Source organism: Catharus ustulatus, chromosome 2, assembly GCF_009819885.2.
Source record: "Catharus ustulatus isolate bCatUst1 chromosome 2, bCatUst1.pri.v2, whole genome shotgun sequence".
In the NCBI taxonomy this organism is placed as follows: domain Eukaryota; kingdom Metazoa; phylum Chordata; class Aves; order Passeriformes; family Turdidae; genus Catharus; species Catharus ustulatus.
Window position 1 is genome coordinate 82,739,373 of NC_046222.1, and position 23,339 is coordinate 82,762,711.

The 23,339-nt window shown below is 35.8% G+C and overlaps 1 protein-coding gene across 2 annotated transcripts in view; it reads right to left on the minus strand.

The window, feature by feature from the left end:
- The window catches only part of UGGT2 (UDP-glucose glycoprotein glucosyltransferase 2), an 83,149-nt gene that overhangs the window by 26,789 nt on the left and 33,021 nt on the right, over positions 1-23,339 (minus strand). For both annotated transcript variants that reach the window (XM_033052927.1, XM_042779036.1), the window contains exons 13-25: positions 22,972-23,091; positions 20,679-20,764; positions 19,039-19,174; positions 17,379-17,510; positions 16,523-16,687; positions 14,431-14,554; positions 14,239-14,337; positions 12,355-12,449; positions 9,852-10,058; positions 8,548-8,679; positions 6,363-6,490; positions 5,157-5,252; positions 3,950-4,052 (exon numbers count right to left, since the gene is read on the minus strand). In XM_033052927.1, the coding sequence (XP_032908818.1) occupies positions 3,950-4,052; positions 5,157-5,252; positions 6,363-6,490; positions 8,548-8,679; positions 9,852-10,058; positions 12,355-12,449; positions 14,239-14,337; positions 14,431-14,554; positions 16,523-16,687; positions 17,379-17,510; positions 19,039-19,174; positions 20,679-20,764; positions 22,972-23,091 (1,623 nt within the window). The remainder of the gene's footprint in view (positions 1-3,949; positions 4,053-5,156; positions 5,253-6,362; positions 6,491-8,547; positions 8,680-9,851; positions 10,059-12,354; positions 12,450-14,238; positions 14,338-14,430; positions 14,555-16,522; positions 16,688-17,378; positions 17,511-19,038; positions 19,175-20,678; positions 20,765-22,971; positions 23,092-23,339) is intronic.

Sequence of the window (23,339 nt, forward strand, 5' to 3'; positions counted from 1 at the left end):
TTCTGTGGTTTCTGACACAAAGTGCTTATCTGAAAGCATAAAGCAGCAGTGCCTACATTTATGGATATTAGAAAGGCCAATAAGATATAAAAGCTAAGTTGCAACACCAATACCAGTAACGCTAATATCTACAATTATTACAATAGCAAATAAATTTGGAACAAAGCAAGACAACAGTCATCATTAAATCTCTCTTTTATTATGACTGTAATTTTTCTTTCTTCAGTTCAATCCATGGCTTACACACTTTCTTTACTATAATGCTGTAAATTTACTTAGCCCTAGGGACCTGTTCTATTCCTAGTTTCTTATTCTCATCTTTTGTGTCACCTGAATACCATCACTGAAAAACTAGTGAATAAAAAATAAAGACTAGGGAAGAGCATATTAGTGTGAACAAGTGAAGAAGCAGGAAATGAGAACCCAAGAGCACTGGAAGCATAAGAAGGGAAAGCATTACATGGCACAAGTTTAAGACCACCAAAATAAAAATTGAGGTCAAAGTGACTCAAATATCTATCTATCTATTAAGAATAAAAAGAACGATAAAAGCCTGTCTGGACTTTACCTTCAAACAAAACAAACCCCTCATCCCATTAGCAAGAATGATGCTTCAGCAATCTGCACTGATAGGCTTTTGTGTGTAGACTGAAATTATCTTGCAGCAGGCTGACGCACCATCCCAATCCATCAGCTGACCATGAAATTTAGTACAGTAGCAAAAAAAAAAGCCATTCCTACTTAACATTTCAAAGGACTTCAAATAGGAAATTACAAATAAGAATTCATTATCTCTGTGTTTTTCAACAATACAACTTCTGAAACACTAAACTTGGTTCTATTATTTTATGGCTTCTGAGGACACCAGAAACCAGGGCATTGAAACACATGAAAATGGTGACAAAATTAGGAAGACTCCTATAAAACTAGAATACTTGAAGAGTTCAGTCTGTTTACTTTAAATAAGAAAATTCAAAGAGCATAGAAATTTAGCTCAGGAAGCACTGTAAAACATGGCTGAAATATTTCAGGAGGTCTGAAAATTATTCAAGAGCTAGTTTTATTGTGCATGTGCACAATAATTTGCAAGACGCTTACTTGAGTTATCACAATTCCTATGAAGAACACTAACGCAGTAAATTATTCAACCAATCACTTGGAATTGTTTGTGAACTTCAGGATAATACAAAGCATCTGCACTGAAAGTAAACTTATAATAGAATTTTCAACAGAACTGGCAAAGTGATGAGAACATCAATGCTTACAGCACGGATCTAAACAAAAATATGCAATTCCAACTCTGAGTTTAACAGTAAGGTTAATTAGTTACTGGAAAAGCTCAGTAGGAGCTCTAATCTGTACTCAACTGTTTGTTAATATCTAATTTATAAATTAATTAAAAAATTATTTCTACTTCAAGTAATAATTGTGAAAAAGGAGTCCTGTGACCTGCATTACACAGAAAATCAGACTAGATTATCAAAAGGGACTCCTTAAGGGATTCCTTTTGCTTTAGGGATGGAAAAATAAGTCCTCCCCGAAGACAGAATGAACAAAAGAAAAAAGGCAAAAGATTACTGACAGGAAAAAAAATAAAAGGTTTGTTTTTTTCTCCACATTTTTAAATTACTGGGTATTTACAGGAACAAGAAAAAAAAAAGGTGGATGATTTTTCCTCCTGCTTTTGGTGAACCATGAGGAAAAAAACCCACAACTCTTCAATTTTGTCATCCATTCTAGTCAAAGGAATTTCTATATTTCTCACATCACCTTAGAGATCACCTTTGTAACTTCAGGACTAGTTAGCTCTTCCATATATTCTGCTGAGAACTTATGCAGCCCAGACATGGTAAAGTTAGGGCTGCCATTTAAACATTTACAGTAGACAGTGACTCTGCCTTGTCTGGAAATACTTGATGCTGAAGTCTGTAACAAAAACTTCTTGAAAAAAAGGAAAACATTGACTATAGGGAAGGTGGTACCTGCCTCATTCTGGAGAGGATTAGAGCAATTCTTATGATACAATCCAATACATATTTTAAAAACAGACAGCAGCTTTGACTGAGCTCTCATTCGTGCTCTGATTCATACCCTCCTCTATCCCTAAATTTCCAGTGTCTCAGACTAAGCAGTAGATTATGGCCTACTAGTAGCTATTTATACCTCTCTCAATGTCAATCCCACTTAATATGAGTAACTTTTTGTTTGTATTTTTAATAAAAAATACTAAAAGATTTATTTGAAGTGACTACTAAGTGATAGAAAGTAATGTAATAGAGCAGTTTCACCATAGCGAAAAACACCCAATCATTACATGGACATATTCAATGCAGGATGGGGTAGGAATTGTGTTCTGCCACAACAGTTACTCTATAAATTTTGCACCATGAATAGTTACCCATCCAATATACTTGCCTCTAATCCAATTATGTAATTGAAAGAAAGAGCGTTTAAATATAAATATATTCCAGTAATTCAAGTTTATAGTATTTAAATCACCTATATATAGTAAGTTAATCAGAAAGTCATTAATTTAAGCACTTTGAGTTTGGGGCTTATTGTATTTGTATGTCTGCTTTTTCTCTACAGCAGGAGACGGTGGCTTTCCAGGTAAAAATAATAACAATAATTTTATATATACAAAAATTTTCAGGTTATTTTTTATTTCTTAAAATATATTATTAAAAATTTTAATCTACATTAAAATATTTCTGGTTTGTTTACTTTCAACAGCATTTCATTATTCTCTCCTAGGAGTTGACTTATTGAATAAAACTGGAGCTCCTATGAATCAAGCAGGATCTGCAATAGCTGAACAGATGGGACACCATGGGAGTAATTTGCCTAGGCATGCATGAGGAGCCTGTTGAGCTCAGAGGAATGGAGGTTTCTGCTCTGAGCTACAAGATTCTTGATGTGATTTATACTCATAATATGAACTTCTGGTTAAATGGAGAGTTTCTAGTCTATTTCAATGTGAAAATATTTTCATTTGGTAATATCAAGCTTTCATTTTAACTGAGAAGGGTGAAATGAAAGATCTGATTCTAGAGAAAAGCTAGTATTCTAGAATCTTGAAATAGTAAAATTTTTCATGAATTTTTAAAAATGCTTTACTTTGCCCCAATATATGAAGAGTGAGTGGATGCTTCAACATTTGATATAAAAATGTATGAAAATGGGAGGGGAAAAAGAAACATAAGGATTTATGAAACTTGCATAATTACTGCAGAAAAAAAAAAGATAAAATAGGATGCAGCAAAAATCAAGTTGGACGCTTCAGAATTATAACAGACCATAAAATGAAGGCAAAATTTACATTTTTATGGGAAACTATAAAGGAACCTGAGACAGAGTGATATTCTGCAGTAGGTGAAAGAAGAAAATAATTTTAACAGCTGTGTTTTTAGGACAGTTTCTCTTTAGAAGATCAATAGCCACACACAATGGAAGTCTATCTAGATATACTTGGTAGCATTAATCAACTGAGAAATATCCCTCCAAGAGTTGAAAGGTTTATAGCCCAATCTTCTTATGATGATATTACAGGTCAGATTTAGATCACCTCATTTAGGTGCCTTGGAAAACTGAGGTGATCTGGTTTAATGGAAAGAAGCACATACCTCCTGAGATTCTGAAAAGTAAAAAATTATGTACACAATCTCCTCCTTTCTTTCTACAGACTGTAGGAAGCACTTACAGATTCACTTTAAGAGGACTTCGGCATGGGGTATCTGAATTTTACTTTCAAATGACATATGAATAATGATGAACTAGGTCATCCTCAACATCTTTTATGAATTAAAACAACTAAACTCATATTTTAAAAGAAAATAATTAGCAACCAAATTTTGTTTACCCTTTACTACACTCTATGTAGAAATCAGAACAAGTTTGGTAACAACTGAACTACAAATATGCAAATTAAAAGAAATGACCACCATCTTACAATCAATAAATGGGACATCTTCTGTGCTTCTCTTGTCAATGGATCCACAATAGCAACAACATCATAGAATGGGTCATTCTCTTGGGGTTCAACTTTTACTACACTGTTAAAAAAGTATTAAAAACAAGTAACATGAAAACTCTAAAATTAATTTGTTGAAATAACAAACTTTAGACATGAATTTGTAATATCAGAGGCACTTTATGCTCAAGAAAATATTTCCTTCATTTCAAGCAATGATCATGACTGCTCCCTGTGATACAATTAGAAAAATTACAATTATAAAAGCGAAATGTGAACAGGAATAAAAAATACAGCATTAATCTATGTACTTCTATACTGGTTATTGATTAGATACATTCTCCACAACAAAATTAAAGAAACAAAACACAGTAAGACTTTAAAAAGTGTCTTTTTGTCACTTGTCTACAGTTCCCTTTGTAGAGACCTGGAATCATCGGATCAGACAAGTAATGGTGGTAACACAATTTTTAAAGAAAGAAAAAGGAGAAAAATGGCATCTGAGAAGTGCAAAACTTGATAGGCTGGACTAGATTGATGCATTTAGAAAATAATTCCACTTTATAGACTTGAACAGCCTAAGTCAAGCAGCCCCTAGTTAAAGTACTCCGGATTTACAGGGAGGAATGTCAGTAAACTTCATTTTAAAAAAGAAAAAAAAAGTCTCATGCTGTAAATACAGAAAAAGGACTATCAGAATTTGTTTTCCACAAAACATATGGTAGCAGCACAGTATTGACTGTTACTAGTGTAACTTCAACAAAGGTGTCAGCCTCTTTGAAAAGGCTACCACTCCTGCCTTCACCAACAGGGACAGCCCATCAGCAAACACACTGAAGCCCCTTGACCAACAGAAACAAGTAGAGATCTGGAAACAGCAGGACAAAAATTTTTATAAAAATTTGTGATTTGATCACAGTTTTTGTATTATCATATGTCCTTTTGAAACATGTACCCATCTGCTCTTTTTACAGCAAAGGGTAAGGTTGTGAAATCAACAGGTATTACCACTCAATTTATTAGGAAAAAGGTAAAGATGCATTATGCTATGGCAGATGAGCAGGCTGTTCATACAACAGTTTTAAAATCAGAATGCTTACTCAACTTTACAAAGACTCTATGCAATCATCAGTACATTCAAATGTTAATGAAAAATTAACAAGTGCATCATCATGACAAAACTGACCTGTGCTGTTCTTTGAGTAATTCAACATCTTGTCTCATCTCTGTTTTAGGCAAAGATGACAGCAGGGCATCTATTTTCATAATCAAATCACTTCCACTGTATTAAATAAGGCACATATAGTTTGGTTTTCATTAGAAAAGGGATAAAACATGAACGTTTTAATGTCAATCTCTTTGCATAAAGGATATTTAGGAAGCCCACATCCCAGACCTGGACTCTAAGGTGATTAACACCTCAGGACACGTAGTTTGGAGTTAAACCTTTAGCATGACAGTGCCCAAGAACCACTACAGCCTTAGAGAAACCTTGTGAAATGTACACTTCTTAATTTTAAGAGATGCAGAATTCACAGTTATCATTCAGCCTCACAGCAATTGTTTCTCAATTGTTGGGTGTTCAAATCTGTATAATTTGATTAAAATGTGGAGCTTTGTCCAAAAGACAAATTAAACCCAAATTAATGACAAGTTTTTATTAGTCACAAATTTGCCAAAGAGACCTGATTCAGAATCAAGAGAAGTGAGTATATGACGTTAAAATTTGCTGATATTTATAACTCTTTATTCCTTTTAAATTTTTAAAAATTTTCCCCATTTATGACATCAAGGAACAGACATAAATTACCAAGTTGCAAGTTTACTTGGCTACATATTTAAGTCTTTTCTATTGGCATTTCCTACTGAAGTTTCCTTAGAAATCTTATTTCTATTTCAGTGTTGTTAAGTCGCAATATTTGTCTAAATAAGTTTTGCCTCTCGTTGCTTAGGTCCTTGAGTTCTACGCCTTGTTGATTTTGTTTTTCTGGTAATGATTCTTTCAGTTGTGCCAGTCCTTCTAGATAACAGAAATGATACTCAAAGTCGATAGATACTGCAAGATGGCCTGAACTCATCTCGTCTTTACATTTCTTCAGTGAACAGACAAGTAAATGTTGTTTACTGTGGTGTCACAACACCTGCCCACGCCTCCACAGGCTCCCTTACTAACAATTCCCAAAGACTTCAAATATTAATTCTCAGATTTGGCTCAAGATACACAGTATTTTATCAAGCTTATTATTACTCTCTACAATTACTCTTATGTAAACAAAACCTAGCAGGCACCGTTAGCTGTATTCCTGTTTGTCAGGACAGTGAAAAAAATTGGACAAGTATTTGGAATAATTCAGCAGAGCTGCACACAGGTTTTGACGCAAGAGAATTTTACCTTTTACTAGTGTTCCCCATCTCTTTGATAAGAGCTTTAATCTTCTCTGCTGAGGTACTGTATGTTATTTTTTCCAACAAATTAAAGTCTTCTGCCTGGAATTCATTTTCATCTAAAGGACCCAGTACCTTAGACAGAAAAAAAAAAAAAAAGTGTAAAACGTCCCAATAACGCTCTGTTTGTAAGTAAAAATAAACTAATTTTTAAACGAGTGTACAATATTGAATATAAAACCCCAATCCCCATATACATCAATACTATTGATTATAAACTGATTAAACTCCATAGTAACTTCCAGTATCAGGTTTTTACACTTATGTGATTACAGTTAATTATCAATCACAAAGAATAACTGCAATGGAAATATGCATGTTATTTTTTCATTATACATACTTCTGTCACCGAATACACTATTTAGAAATAACTCTAGATTTAAGAAAAAAGCTCTCTTAAGTAAAATACAGTAATTTCACGATTATAAGCCGCACCATTTTGACTAAAATTTTGGTCCGAACCCAAAGTGCAGCTTATAATCAGGTGTGACTTATGTATGGACAAAGAATGAAAAGTTGCCGACACCCGGAGATGCGGCTTATAGTCAGTGGGGCTTGTAATCGTGAAATTACTGTATTCTAAACTTTAATTGCTACTTGTCTACCACACTCTTTAATTGTTTAATTCTCTGAAGTCAATATCCTTCTAAGACTTGTCAAATGAAGCAGAATGGATAGAAATAACAGGAAAATATGCATAATATGAGAGGATACAGGATTACTACATTTTTTGGTGTCTGAAGGAAAAGAAAGTGCCTTAGAGACCCAGAAAATAGCTTTGAGGATGCTGTTTGGATTTCCTACTCAGTCTATCAGGCCAAATTGGCCCAAGACAACTTCAGTGTTGGCTCCCAGGATACAGAATGTCATGATGTATGTTTAGTGTTGAATGCCGCTTTTCCAAAATTCAACTGTTTCCTATAAATGATAAGTTGTGTAACAAATTCCACTTTTGTTTTTTTTATTAATGATGCATGAGATAGACGAAACCATAGTGTAATTATGAAACACTATGGTAACTTAGGAGAAGTCATCATTAGAAAAAATTAATTTGTTCATAAAAGCAAACCTCTGTGATGAAACAGCAAGGACAGAAATGAAGGATATCCCATGTCTTTTTAAATGTAATCCTTTTGAGTGAACTCACACTTTCAGAGATATGAATATACTCTATTAAATTTATAAAATTATTTTTATTAAACTTATTTCCCCAAAACTTAACATATTACATTATTTGAACTTTTTTAGGCATGGAGAACAGTAATAACTTATAAAATAAATTCACTAATTTAGTTATGAGGGTGCTGACACAAAAAAGGCAACCATTCTTTAAGGCTTCATCGACAAAAATGCTTTCTGTGTGTTTCTTAGCAGTATTTCAGTTGCATCTCAGAAGCATTTAGGATGCATAAGAGTAACTAAACTCACAATTTAAAGAGTTTCCAGTAACAAAATGCCAACATAGTTTTCTTTCTATTTCTTTCGAACGGTGGAGGAGTAAATTGAAAATAGAAGAATTAAAAAGTAGTTTATAAATTGTATTTGTAATGTAAGACATCGACTGTCATTTAACAAGCACTAAATATTGAATGCAACATTATATTTTTGGTCACAGACAATCTGTTGACAAACTCTAATTAAGGCTATTGGTTTTAGCATATACACGCGAGAAACTGAATCAACAAAATTACTATACTCTTATCTGCATATTAAGAATTAAGACTCTAAAACAATATTTATAAAAATGTGGAGGTTTAGAGCTTGAAATACTAACCTAGTCAATGTAATTTATATACATTTATTTACATGGTAAAATAAAGCCAACTTCAGGATCAAAAGTTATTCTTAAACATCACAAATAATGAATCAGACACTAACCCGTTCTGAGAATTTTGTCAGATTAACTCTAAAACAGCTGTGGGAATGACACGCACATAGCTTCAATGGAATGGAGCTAATGAACAAATTAGAAGTAAAACAAAATAAAAAAGCAAGGCAAACATTCATACCATTCTTCAACAACTGTCTGAATAAATGGGAAATAAACATAATGCATTTTCTTTAGTTTGAAACTGGAGTTCCCAAAGTAAAAAAATCCTAAAAAAGATTGAGAGACTTTATTTCTTTCTTACCCTGCCATTGCTAATAACAGCCATTTGCCCAGGAAGCAGCTTCAGAACCTCCTGGCAGAACATCTTGTGAGTTTTAATTAAATCCAGTCCTAAAGTGTTGTACTTCTTCTCAAAAGTATTGCCATCCATTCCCTAAAGCAAAGGTAAAGCATGAGACGCTGGAATGATTCAGAAAAAAAAAAATTTATAACAGGTGAGGAAGTAAAAGATTTTCTTCAAGTTATGTGGTAACCAGAAATCAAAGTAAAATAGCCACCTCAGCTTCAGTGTAAGCTGGTGGTGAGCCACAGTCTCACAACCACTTAGAGTGCAGTTTGTACCCTGGGACAACTGTGAATAACCATGAGAGCAAAGCTGAGCCTGAGGTTAAGCAATTTTTCCGTGTTTCAGTACAACAGCTGTGTTAACAATCTAACTGTATTCTCTCTTTTAGGAAAATGATATTAAAAAATTTGTAATACTCTAAAAACCTAACAGTCATTCTGATATGGACATTGGATACAATTTGAACATGTTTTGGGGAAGCCAACATCATCCAGAAAGACACACAAATCCATTTTCAAAGTGGGGAAAAACATGCCAAAACTTACACTGGAACTGTGCCTCCTTGTCAAAATTATTCTGCTATGTATCTCTTCATTAGTAATATTCAGACCAAGCAAAGAGACTCATTCAGATACAATTAATAAAATGACATTAATTAGTAACATACTTAGCATACACAGCTTCATTAGAGACCTTTATATCTTTCAAAATTTATTAAACAATGAAACAAGAGCATGACTCAAAATTTTTCTCATATTCTAATATTTCTCATATTTCTCATTTTCTAATATGGTTCCATAGAGTTCTCTTAGTCTTCCAACTCTTCCTATTTAAAAAGACTAAAATTTACAACTCCTTCTGAGAGAAAAACAGTAGTTAGCAGCTGTTATTTTGTAACTCAGCTCCACTCTCATGTAGTCTAAACCTTCTCTGAACTCTAAATTATTGAAAAACATTAAAATTGCAATTTGAACTATGAGAGAGTTATTTTTAAAAAATCAACAATTAAAAATTAAACTATTTTTGTCTCAATTATATGGTACTCATATTCTGAATTTTTCAGTACTCTCGTATTTTCTCCTTTAAAGAAATTCTCTACTCTTCAATCACATGAAAGTCATCAAAAATCCAAATCTGTTTGAGAAGAAGCTGTATATGGGTTATAAACTTCATGACCAAACATATATTCTCACCACCTCCTTCCAATAAGATGTATGTAAAATAAAAAAAAGAAATAATTTAATTTAGTTTGCACTCACTGGGATGAGGAATTTAACAATTTTAGTTCCAGCAGCAAGGGATTTTGCTGTCTCTTCCTTAATGAGTTTACTTAGGAAACTTTTCAAACTGTTGTTGTTTTGGGTTAAAAAAGCAGCCAAAATTCCTCTTGCAATGGTTGTGTTATCTTCCTTTATTTTTGATGAAGGATTGTTCAAAATCCCAACTCGTGTATGACTGCTTGTTTTCTGCAAAGAATAACACAGAACAATAAGTAATTTAACAGTTCCATCTGCTGTTACCTCATGTATTCATATCAATTATAACGATGTGAAATGCCCTTAAATATTTAATTTTTTGTAGTTATTCATCTTTAGAAAAGATACATCAATGACTAATTCAGAACTCCAACTCTTAGTAAAAATGTGATAAGGATATAGCTATTCTGTGATAAATATCTTCAAAATAAATGTGAAGTTTTTTTAATAGAACAATTGCCTTTGAGCATTTTGCAGAAGCATGTTTTTAACAAAGGACATAAAAAAGTGTTCATTTACAGTTTTCAGAACCAGATATCTATTTTATAGATATCTTTATACTTTTCAAAAATTATTGAACTAAGCATAAAGTAATGCAAGAGAATTTATCCACTTTAATCTTCAGCAACAGCAAAGTCTCTCACTTGCTAAAATCAGTGATGCCACTCAGGTTTTACCAGAAAATGTGATGATTCTAAGGTAGGATCAAATAACACCACTAACTGAAGAAAAGGAAAAATGGACTCCAACGCAGGAAGGAATAAAAAAATTAAGGAATGCAATCACTGGTGTTCAGCACTGGGAAGGCTTCCATGAAGTACTACCAAGATGGTTAGAAAACTATGAGGAAGCACTGAAGAATCTGGGCTTGCTCCATCTGGCAAAGAGGAGACTACAGAGAACTTGCATAGCAACCAACAGCTACTGAAGGGGTGGTAAAAAACATGACAGGGCTGAACCCTTCCAGGTCTCAGCAAACAGTAGCAAGAGGCAATGCTCACAAATTTTGGCCTGGCAGAAAAGAACTACAATAGGAAGCCAGTGCAACACCAGAGTAATTTGAAAAGGGAAGCGACAGAGTTACCTCCTTGGAGATTTTCAGAAATGCTTCAAACACACCTACAGCTGATCTGATGTAATGAAGGCAATAATTCCACTTTGAGTGGAAGGCTGAACTGGATGACCTCAAGAGGTCTCTTCCAGCTAAGACAGCTCAAGCTTTTTTTAAAGGACGTAAAAATCTGTAAGAGTTTTCAAAATAGCATGTATTAGCTGGAATAGCTAGAAGTGAATTTCCTTCAGCCATTTTCTCCCCCAGATTTTCACATGTTTTTCTTCAAATGCTGATGGCAAGTCATGAGCAAGTGGTCACTGTGCCAATTCTGCTACCATCAGGAATTATAGTAGACCCCGATTTGAGAGATAAAAGGGACTAGAAAGGAGTAAATAATCTCTTACAAATCAACAGACTTCAAAAAATCACTCTTTTGTTTATCTCTGCTGAAACTTGAAAAGCACTAGAACAAGCAATACATGAGATTTATCTAATGTTTTGGGTGTTTTTCCTAGATTCCCCTCACCAACAGAAAGGGACTTGCCCAGGTGGTTCTCATCTCTTAGATGGGAGCTGCTGAAGAGGGTTAAAAAATGAGGGAGTACATCTGTCAAGCCTGAGACATAAATCAAGCAGTCCAAGAAATTAAATGTTTTTCTGCAAGGGATTGTACTGCACATACTTCTTTACCTTTTTTTTAAGCCTCTTTCTAAGACATAGTTGTTACCACATTCTCTTGGTATGTTGCCAATTTTCTAATTCCCTTAGGGTGGCTCCTATTTCATTCCTAATTAGAAAATCTAGATGCTGTCCTGATTTCAGTTTAAGTACTCTTTTAACCTGTCACAAACAGAGGGTCTTTTTTGTCATTTATATCGACATGACATTTATACTTTCTAAAGTATATCTATATTTCAGACATTCATGCTTTAAATCCTATTATTAACACAGAAGAACTTAAAAAGAAGCAAACTCATAAATGTAGTTGATCCTCCTAGCATATTAAAACACACACAAAAATTGATCTTAGAAGCACACAAACAGTACATGGAAAAATAGTTGTTTCATGGGCACAGCTGTGCCACGTAATACAGAAGAACTGCAATAATACAACAATAAAACAATACTGCTTAATGTTCACATCAACAGGCAGTATCCTAAAGTCCTTCCAGGTGATGTTCTTGGCCACCTGATGGGAGAAAGCCTAACTGGGAAGAAATTCACCTTCTAATACACAGTGTCATAGTTTGTCTCCTGCCTCACGAGTCCATGAACAAAATTATCATTTCCCTGCAAGAACTGAGTAAAACAAAAAGCACAATCTCTTAAATCTGCATCTGACCAACAACGACAAATCTGCTACACTTTCATTTAAGAGTATGATTTTTGAATGTGCAGAGAGAATTGCTAAGAGCATATTAACTATTTTAATAAAACCAGCTAGAAACTCACCAGGCTTTTCAAGGCATTAGAAAGCAGTTGTCTACCAGCTGGTTTATCAAAATCAGCAATAATCCAGACAGTAACAGCATATAATGCATCTTCATCTGAAAATTAAAGATAATCCTGTTTTACATTCTGGAGAATCTTCGCAAGAGTAATGAAAAACAAATTAATTCTGTTTGTAATTTCAAAATTCATGTGTATGTTTGACTGCTGACTTCAACAGTAAGAACAATCTTTGCCAGAATCTTTTGCCCTCTGAATTAAAATAAGATTCTTAGAAGGCAATTTATCACATTAATAGAAGAGAGTCACTAAAAGAGCTGACCCATTGTTGCAGCATTGAGACAAGAGGGCCTTAAATAATTAGTTCCAATTAACAAAACCTGCTTTACCAGAGGTTACTTCTGAACTTTTGATGGAGGCTGATCACACAGCCAAAAAATTAGAAGAATTAAGTAGTTACCAGACTGCATAAACTAGACCACCTTCCCTGGCAGCAAAGGGAAAGTCCTTCATGTAAAGGTAGGAAAAAACTTATCATTTCTGGACACAAATGGGAATATACTAAATACAGTCCAAGGATAGTAAACTACTGCCTAAGTGTACCCACAGATAATTTCTGTTTTTCTTGCTCCATGGTCTCCTGTTCTTTGTCATAGAAGAGCAATGGTAGGTGAAAAATTCTACAAAATTGTCTGGAGTCTACTCAGGTCTGCCATACATCCCCTAAAACATAATGGATAGAGACAGAAACTTTCCAAGGTTCTTGTGAGATGCTAGGAAAAGGTTATTATTAACTGTTGCTATGGTCCAGAGAAACACACTGGGGAGAGAGATTTGAAATGTAGATTTCAGCTTAAAGGTTATATGTTTTACACAAGAGATCTCAGTCTTAGAAATAAACCTATAGATTGAAAACCACATTTGACAGCTGGGATGTCCCTGTGGTTGTAGATACAGAATCAAACAAGAGTCAAATAACTTTATTTTAAAGAAATTAAAGTGTTTGGCATTTCTTTCTGATAATAAATTAAGTAAAACACTGTAAATACCACAAAAATCACTAACAGAAAGCACTTTATTAACAGGGTTATTGTGTCCCTTGATGGACTGAGGTAAATGAGTCTAAATGTCTAAATGTCTATTTCCAGAATTTCATAAGCCACAGACTATTGTAAAATTCCATGCAGAATTATGACCCTTTTGTTGTAACTTCTTCTCACTCAAGGAAAAGTACTTGCATATACAATGAGAATATTTTATATCAAAAAGCATTTGAAATGTACAAAAAAATTGAGTTTAAACAAAGACAAAACGTATAAATTGGTTATAATAATGAGAATATAAATTCTATTTATTTTCTACAGAAAGACAAAGGATTCAGCAAAATTAAATGATCTAACTAGAGGAAAAATAAGGAGATACTTAATGTTAATAAATTATAAAGATAATTTATTATTCTGAATATTTAGAAATACCTAATTTTGGTATAAACACACCAACTCTATACATTCTGCACTTGACAATGCTGCAAGTAAGAGCCACTTGAAAAATGAACAAACTTCAATATCCTCAAGTAAAATCATATCTATGGAAGCTGAGTCTATCTTCAGATGAAAAAGTCTTGTAAAGCTTTTTAATTTCATGTCTATAAAACACAAACAACAGACACAACATACATCCCATTTCAAAGCTACAAAAACTAACTATCCTATTAATTATCTTTTATGTTTATAATATGCAGATATGCTCTGGTTCCTGAAAGAAGATACTGTGATGTTGAGAAATGTTTAATTGACATAGAACCTTGGGATATTATACTGATAAATTTCAAGAATTTGTAATAGCCATATATAGATGGATATATAACCTATACAGAAAATTAATTACCTTTTTTTGTTAAATACTTCATGTTATCTGAAATTACAGCACTTTTATCTTGCGAATCCAAAAAGGAGAAAGTAGAGAAGTCTTCCACGTGAAATGGAACTGCATAATGTAAAACACAAAGTATTAGACTTAAAGAAAACAAAATCAAAAGACAACCTGCACATCATAACAACTTCCAAGAAAAGGAGTTACCAGAAGTGGATCTGAAATGGATGTATCTTCTTTCTGCTCCAAGAATACTGGGGTTTATACGGGGAACTACATTGTTCTGATCCATAAGAAAATCCACTGCATTTACATGATCATCTAACAAACCCTGGAGCAAAGGAAAAATGTAAAATCTGTACTTTTAAGACAGATGTTTCCAGACAAACAAAGACCAAGTATTTGTACAATCTTTCAACTGAGCTTAAAGTTTCTATATACACCAAATTATGGGCAATGTCAGGTCAAAACCATACAAATGTCACACAGATAGTATTTCAAAATATCAGATACACATTTTTCAGTGAACAACTGTGGCTATCTGCCTCTGGCAGATTTCTGCCACAAGGCCTGTAAGCACTGCCTATCTAGGCAGTCAGCTCTTTTGTGATTTTCATCTTCGCTCACAGCCTTCTGAGCCAACAAGAAAGAGATCGGGACAGCAGCTCAGATGAGTTCCACAGGCTTTACAGTAATTTCACGAATATAAGCCGCACCAATTTGACCAAAATTTTGGTGGAAACCCGGAAGTGCGGCCAATATTCCGGGGCGGCTAATACATTAACAAAATTCTAAAAGCTCCCAACACGGAAGTGAGAGCCCGCGGCAGCCCCAAGCCAAGCTGGAGCCCGGCCGGCCCCGGCAGAGGTGGGAAAGCCTGGCAGAGGCGGGGCCAGCAGTGCGGGGGGCGGGCGGCAGAGCCTGAGCCAGCAGAGTGGGGCAGGGGGGAGGCAGAGCCCGGGCCAGCAGGGCGGGGGAGCCCGGGAGAACTGGGGCTAGCAGTGCAGGGGAGCATGGCAGAAGCAGGAAGGCCAGCGGGTGGGGCTGCCTGGCAGCGGGGGAAGCCCAGCAGAATCGGGGCCAGCAGCGTGGGGGAGCCTGGCGGTGCGGGGGCCTGCAGTGCCGGCCAGGGCGAGGAAACGCGGCGGTGGTGCAGACGGGAGGGGGCGGCCGGCGAGCCCGGCGGCGGCGGCGGCAGCCCGGCGGCGGGGCTAGCGAACGCGGCGCGGCGCAGCCGGCGAGCCCGGCGGCGGGGCTAGCGAACGCGGCGCGGCCGGCGAGCCCTGCGGCGGGGCTAGGGAACGCGGCGCGGCCGGCGAGCCCGGCGGCGGGGCTAGGGAACGCGGCGCGGCCGGCGAGCCCGGCGGCGGGGCTAGGGAACGCGGCAGCGGGGCGGTGCTGACGGGAGAGGGGGGCCAGCGAGCCCGGCGGCGGCGGCAGTACCACCCGGCCAGCCCCGCCGAGCCGTGGCGCTGAGCTGGGCCACCCGGCCCCGTCGGCAACCATGAGCGGGCCGAGCCTTCCTGGCCCCGCCCCGAGCCAGTAAAGCCCGCTATGCCGCGATCCTGTTACTAATTGGCCAATTTGTGAAAGCTGCGCACGGATTCTCGCGACGAACGAAAGTGCGGCTAATATTCGGGGTGCGGCTTATCTATTGACAAAGACAGCAACATTGTCGAGGCACCGGGGGTGCGGCTTATAATCCGTGCGGCTTGTATTCGTGAAACTACTGTATTTCTTCTGCAAAGGGTAGGTCAGGCAGCAGCCCAAATACATGGGGAACTACAGGTATTTTTATAGGGTTTGGGTGGATTGGAAAACAGCCAACAGGGAATAGGACTGAAACACTATCCAATCTACATAAAAGTTCTATGATTAAAATAAGCAATTACAAAAATTATATTCTAACCAATTACCTTCTAGAAAGATAAGGAAGGGTCTAACATTTTTCTAGCATTAGTCATTCTAAGTAAGTAGTTTTTCTTATCTCAAAGAGAGTACCAAGGGGGTCTCACACGGGTATCTGCAGAGGAATCTGTATCCTCCACAAACAACTGCAGTACATTCTCAGTTTCTGGTTGAAAAATTCCATATAACGACTTTATCCTTCAGCTTTGAATAATTTCAATATACTGTTTCAAAATCATGACCACAAATGACTGTAACAACGTAACTGCAGGTGTGATATTACTAATTTCAAGCCATCTCATTATAAAAAAACCCATAATATATGAACATGACTGAAACAATATGCTGTCAAATATTTCATCCTGCACTCGTTCAGAAATGTTAACCATACCATGAACACTGCCCGCTGGAAGAAGCCACTGGCATCAAAAATCCTCTGAAGAATAAGCGTCTCCAACTCTGCCGCATCCATCTCCTCTCTGGGAAAGGGCACGCCATTAAACAGCGCTTGAGGCAGTGCGCCCAGGCCACTCTTCTTATGAAAGGTTGCTCCTGCCTGATCAAATCAGAAATATCACAGGATTAAACAGACTGCGGCTGACTGTAGTAAAAAAATGAAAGTAATATCAAGAGAGGATGAACTTAATCTCCAAGCACTCTTCAATGTCACACCTTGTCATGAGTTGCAGGGACAACACAAAAAGCATTTGGAAACAAAACAGGACAGATGGGACTCATTTGTCAAACAGAATGACAAAAGAAATTATAGATCCATATACGTTGCTGTGAACTTTTGCTTTATCATCTTGCTGAGAAATTGTCTTTTACTTTGCTAACACTCTTAGCAAATAAAAATGAAGCAAGTAATACCTGAGAAGATCCCTAAGACAGTCAAAGCTGCTTTTACCAAAGAAAGAACACTAAAAAAACCTCAAAAAGTTTTTACATTTTTAAGTCCAGCTTTATTTGATAAGAAAGCAGAATTTGAGAGTGACCCCCTTGACATGCCTACTAGAAAAATACTTGTGGCTCCTGAAAACAGCAAGCAAGAGTTAATTTTCATAGCGCGAGTAGTAATGTAGAAACCTTTACAATATTTCCATTAATGAGTAAATGGTGGCTGAATAAAAATTTGACTTGAAGGTGCTGTATTTACTTGCTTTAACATCCAGCAATCCTTCAGCTTAGTAAATGCATTGAGTTGTATACACTGCAGCATTTCTTACTCAGCATAGCTCTCAACATACCTTCCTCCCTTCATCATATTCAGAGTGAACATCCAGGATACTCTGAACATCAGCATGAGGGTACTCACTTCTAAGAACATGTTTCACATCATCTACTGTCAGAACATTTCCATCTTTCACTTCATGGTACATCTGTAAGAATTATAACCAAAGGGAATTAAAAATGTAGTAAGTTGTCAAACAACTTGATAAAAGTAATAGAAGTAAATAAACAAGTATAATAATTTTATAGTGCTCTAAAAATTTTTTACTGGTACAATTTTATATTGCTTTTATTGCTCTACTGCAGCTTTTAATACTGCCTTAGTTACTACCACCATTGCACATTTGCACAATTTTGTATCACAGCACTGTTCTGATTGATCTATTATGACACCTTTAGTCTAAATCTGAAGTGGCAAAAGAAATACACCTATGTGAGCGAATGTGAAAGGTTATTTCTCTCTACTAGTTGGAGAGGTAATCTAAATTCTCTCTAACATAAGTAGTTACCTGAATCCATATTAATCCAAGCTGAAACTGATCAGTGATACTTTTTTCTACAGTGATTTTTTCTTACCAATGTTATTTTATTTCATAGAGTAATATTTTATTATTTTCATCATACATACAATAAAAATTTGAAGTGAAAATTATTCAATCCATTTCTCTTTGAATGAGGAACAATATTTTCCTCTATAGCTTTGAATATCTCAAAATTTATTTTATTGCTTCTATTTTTGTTATCTTTCAATTATATTTATCATTCCCCCTTTTTATATTATGAAGCAAAATAAAGAGAGGAATACAGCATTTTAAAAAATTTAAATTGTATTTTTTAATCTAGTAATGGATAATTGTTACCCATGCATGTCAGTTCCCTAACATTTGTGGATTTCTCTTCCAAGGTATTCTTAGTTACTTCAATGCCTTTAATCTTAAGCTCTCTAAGTTTGTCCATGACACAATGACATTTTCTAAGCAGTAAAGATAAAACAAGAAAACAAGTGGAAGAAAAATTGTTATGTATAAATACTGTATTTTCTAACTTTTACCCACAGAGCCTTTACATAGATGGCTCACCTTATTTGTCCTCCATTCATCTCTCATCTCTGAAATTCCCATTTTATAAGAATATGCCTTCCCTCACAAAGTTAACCTGTCTCATTAAGCTGCAAGCCTGGAATGCTTTTATGTTTTCTGCACCCATGGACAGCTCAAGGATGACCAAAGAAAAGAAATTATCTTACTGTTTCACAGCCTACACAGACAATAAGAAAGGGTTTTTCAAATCTTATAGGACTGCCGAAGTGACATTAAAATCCCTGTACTCCAAAAAATACAGAAGGCAAAGACAAGCCCATTACGTTAACACAAATAATACAGAATAATTTTTCATAATACTAAAAGCTGTAAGGCATGCATCTACTTTTTTACATAATTGAAGAAAGCCTGTTGATAGGCAAAATTACAAGAGCAAATTGGTTTCTGCAAGGGGAAAGTATTTTTGCAAATAATTCTATAGATTATTAATGCTATGCATGTTTTTAATACTTTATCTCTGCATAAAGTAAATGCACACATCTCACGTTACCACAAGGTGGCAAGATCCTAGCTATATAAAAAAATTAATAAATGATAAACCAGAAGTAAATAGTTGATTTCTTTTGAAAGAACTAACGTTAATTATCGACATAAAGGCCTGAGAGATGTCAGATTCCTCTGCAATGTAATTGAAAGTTCTCCAAAGAGCTACTCCAGCATCTTCATTTCCATCAATTTCTTCTTTTGTACTTAAAATGAAAACAATTCCAATTCTATAAAGAAAATAAAAATAGATAATACATTTTAGTACAATATCTGCTTCACATACATTCTAATACAAACATAGCAGAACAAAATATTTGCATTCAAATGATCTGGACAGCACGTAGAAATAAAATCCCTGTACATGGGTGGTGTTTCCACGACTGTGGGGTGACACAGGATACCAACCATGCATCCTTCATCAGCTCTACAGTGTGCTTAGGTTACCAACTACATACTCACTTGACAAATACCTTTTAAAGCTGACAACAATTAAGATTTCTGTGAGTCAATAGGGTTTAATGACAGTTTAATACCTTCTCTCCTTACTTGTATGAAGGTTTTGATTCTTTACATTCCTGCCATCATCTCCTAGTGGCTTGAGTCTTTGGTTTAGTCTGGGCATTGTCTTTTACTTTTTTGAAAGGGATATCTTGAGTAGAAGCATGAAGACATCAGTGTGTGTCACTCCTACTAGCCCTTCTCTTGCCTTTTTAACCTTCTGGGCCTTCCACTACCCTGGCACTGCCATTCATTTTCCACTCACATCAGTTTTAAAAACATCTACTACTAATCCCTAAACTTTCATTAACTGAAAGTAAACCCAAAGGAATACAAGGCTTGAGAGGTAAAAACGTCCTGCTGGAGATGGTGCATTGATACTGTTTTTATGTAAAAAGCCTCGACTGACACTAGGCCATACTATCTTTAGGATCCCTTATAACCCAAACCTTGCTATGAAAACACACAGCAAACAGCAATCTTTCACTATGCTTTTGTAATTGAATGATAAAAAATTAAGAAAAACAATGACAAAAGAAGATCAGAACTAGTAAAATTTTAAAGTGAAATGAAACACCTGTAATTTATTGAGGACTCAAAAAGCCATCTCACAGGAAGATTTTAAATATTTAACATGCAATTCATCCTACTGAACTTTGGATATCCTTGGATAAACTTTGGAAATAAAGAGCCATTTCTGAGACCAATTCACTTTTTCTACACCTAGGTATCTCAGATCAACCAGACTGTTCCTCAGAAGTGTCTCTCTCTCTCAAACGATGATTAGTTTACTTTCAGAAATTCAAAACTCAATGAGGATAATCTCACCTTAGTCTTGTGTATACCAAAATAACATTTGATAAAGCAACCTCAATTGAAAGAGCTGAATTTTAAAAATTCCCTCAAAGCATGCTTTACATAACGTATGTTTTTATTAGAATGCAACTTTGCAAGGGTGCCCAGTGGGACTATTTGACAAGATAATTTTTTATCAGACTTTTGCAGTTCATTTTACTCACACTCAGGTATGCTATATTTTGCAATCTATTTGCTTAAGAATAGCTAATACCTGAGTAAGCTTGATACAAATGGGTAACCAATGTGCCTTACTAGAATCTTGTTGTATTGGACTTCACTAGAATTCACATCCTTGTCCTGAACAGAAGAGGAAGAATAAAAAAAGAAAGCATACTTATTTAAAGACTTTTCCTCAAGACTTTCAGTTTCCCTTACCTAAGTGGTACATCATGGTGATAGAATAATTCTGCTAACTTCATATAATCACCAGTATCTTCTTGGACAGGATCAACAAAAAGTACCTAAGATGAGAAAACGTATCAGTCATCCAATATTTATTCTTGATGTCTGTTTTTATTTTTCCTTCAGACATAAAATCTAAGACAAGAACATTAATTTCCAAAGGAGTTGTACGCCCCAGCTATTTCTAATTTTTTAGAGCATTCATTGTAAGAAAACATTAATAGTATAAATGAAAATAACATCAGAATTAATGAATTTGGATCAAATGATGAAAATAGGATTTAACCATTTACTGTAGTTCAAACCAAGTGATCCTGCTTTTCTTCTTTAAAAGCCTCTGTGCCATTACTTTGGGTTTTTTTTAAAAACTCCATATTTATTTAGAAAAGATATAATGCTGATATGCTGATATTTCTGATACTTCTTTAAAAAACTCTCTCCTGTTGTGAAAACCAAAAAAAAAAAAAAAGAAAACTTCGGCTAAAAACTTTAAGTAAAAAATGGAGAAACTTTAAGTAAAAAATGGAGGTTTTGGGAAAAAAATTCTTCCTGCCTTCCCACATATCTCTGTAGTTACTCTTCACTTAGTGTATCTCGGAGTATAAAATCAGACCTTTCAGGCATGCATAGAATCTAAAACTGAGATGTGTCTGCATAGGCAAATTATCCTTATGTAAATTTAATTGTGATATCTGTACCTCATTTATACAACTTTGTACTGCAAACTACCCTTACAATTTATCATTTTGCTAGAGTAGCTGAAATGAAGCAGAATAACTTTTAAAAGTTTGAACACTGCCCTCTAGATTAGAGTGAAATGGTGTGTTGTAGATTTCTATAATATAGCTCTTTTATTTAACTTTGAATATGCAATGCAATCTACTTCGTATTACACACATCTTACACTTCATTATAAACATACACCTTTTATTACCTCTTGCTGGTATTTTCATTGTCTTTTTATACACAAACTTTGCATCATTTCAAGCAACAACATCAGAGAGAAAGGGATCAAGTGCACCTTCAACAGCTTTCAGACGACACCAAGCTGGGTGGGGCAGCTGACACACCTGAAGGATGGGAAGCCATTCAGAGGGACCTGGGCAGGCTCAAGAAGTGGGTCCATGGGAACCTCACTCAACAAGGCCAAGTACAAAGTGCTGCATCTAGGCTAGGTTAACTCCCAGTTTATCAGCACAGGCTGAGGAATGAACAGATCCAGAGCAGCCCTGCCAAGAAGGGCTTGTGGGGGTGCTGGTGGGTGAGAGGCTGGACTTGAGCTGGCAGTGTGCACTCACAGTCCAGAAAGCCAAACATGTCCTGGGCTGCATCCAAAGCAGCGTGGGCAGCAGGGCCAGGAAGGGGATTCTGTCCCTGTGCCATGGTGAGACCTCAACTGGAGTGCTTCATCCAGCCCTAGAGTTCCCAGTACAGGAAAGACATAGACCTCAAGCGAGTCCAAAGAAGGGCCACAAAAATAATCAGAAGCTGAAGTACCTCTCCTATGAGTGTAGGGAGACTTAAAAGAAGGAGAGGGGTTTTTTACCAGTAGTAGAGACATTGTAGTGATAGAACAAGAAATAGCATTTTTAAACTAAAAGAGAGAAGATTTAAACTGAATATGAAGAAATGAGGATGGTGAGACACCAAAGGTGTTGTAGGGGTGCTAGTTCTCAGAGAAGCTGCAGATGGACCACCATTGAAAATGTTAAAGAACAGGCTGGATGAAGTTTTGGTGCCTGGTCATTGCAGGAGAGCTGGACTAGATAACTTTTAATGGTCCATTATAACCCAAAGCAATTTATGATTCTATGGCTCATAAGATGACCTTTCGTCATTTTAATTTAAATCAGCAATAGCTGCTTCCTTAGCTTAAGTGATACAGAATTCTATTTACAGAGGAAAAATTAAGCTACATTACATTATTAATTAGTATGCTTTGTAACTTAAATATCTTTCTACCTCAGTTTACCAACTCTGAATCATGGACAGCTATCACTACCTTCCCTCATGCTTTGACAGCAGTGAATTTTCTATGCATAGCATGGAAAGGAACATAAAAACTCTTCACAAAACTGTGCCCAAATCCATCTGTAAATCAAACTAATAACCACATATAACTCCCTAGATAAAGCAATATTCACTACTCTTAGCAGATACACATAGAAAACTTAGCAATAAATCCAGCATTTGCATTTTTAATAAACTTTCTGCACATATATTAACACGTACATTATGCAAAAAAATCAAAGCTCTCCAAACTTACCAAATTATATAAATTGCGTCTAATCTCCTGTAAAAATCCAGGAAATGTGGGTTTTAGCAGTTCCTGATAGCTTGTAGGCCATGTGCTATAGCTGTGATCTTGTTCTATATTATTAATCCACTAAAACAAAAAAGGGTGCCATTTAGAAAACATGCATTGAACACTGAGAAAAATATGTGAGCATAATAATACTATAAAATGTCTCCCTTTCTTTTGTTAAAGAACAGAAAATAACTTCTAAATTTTACCTCTGTTTTTTCTTTTAAATCAAACTGTTTTTATCTGCAGTACAGAATAAAACTAATAGTGGATGAAAAAGGAAAAAGTACCATTAGTACTGTGTATAAGGATGTGAATAAAACCTTTTT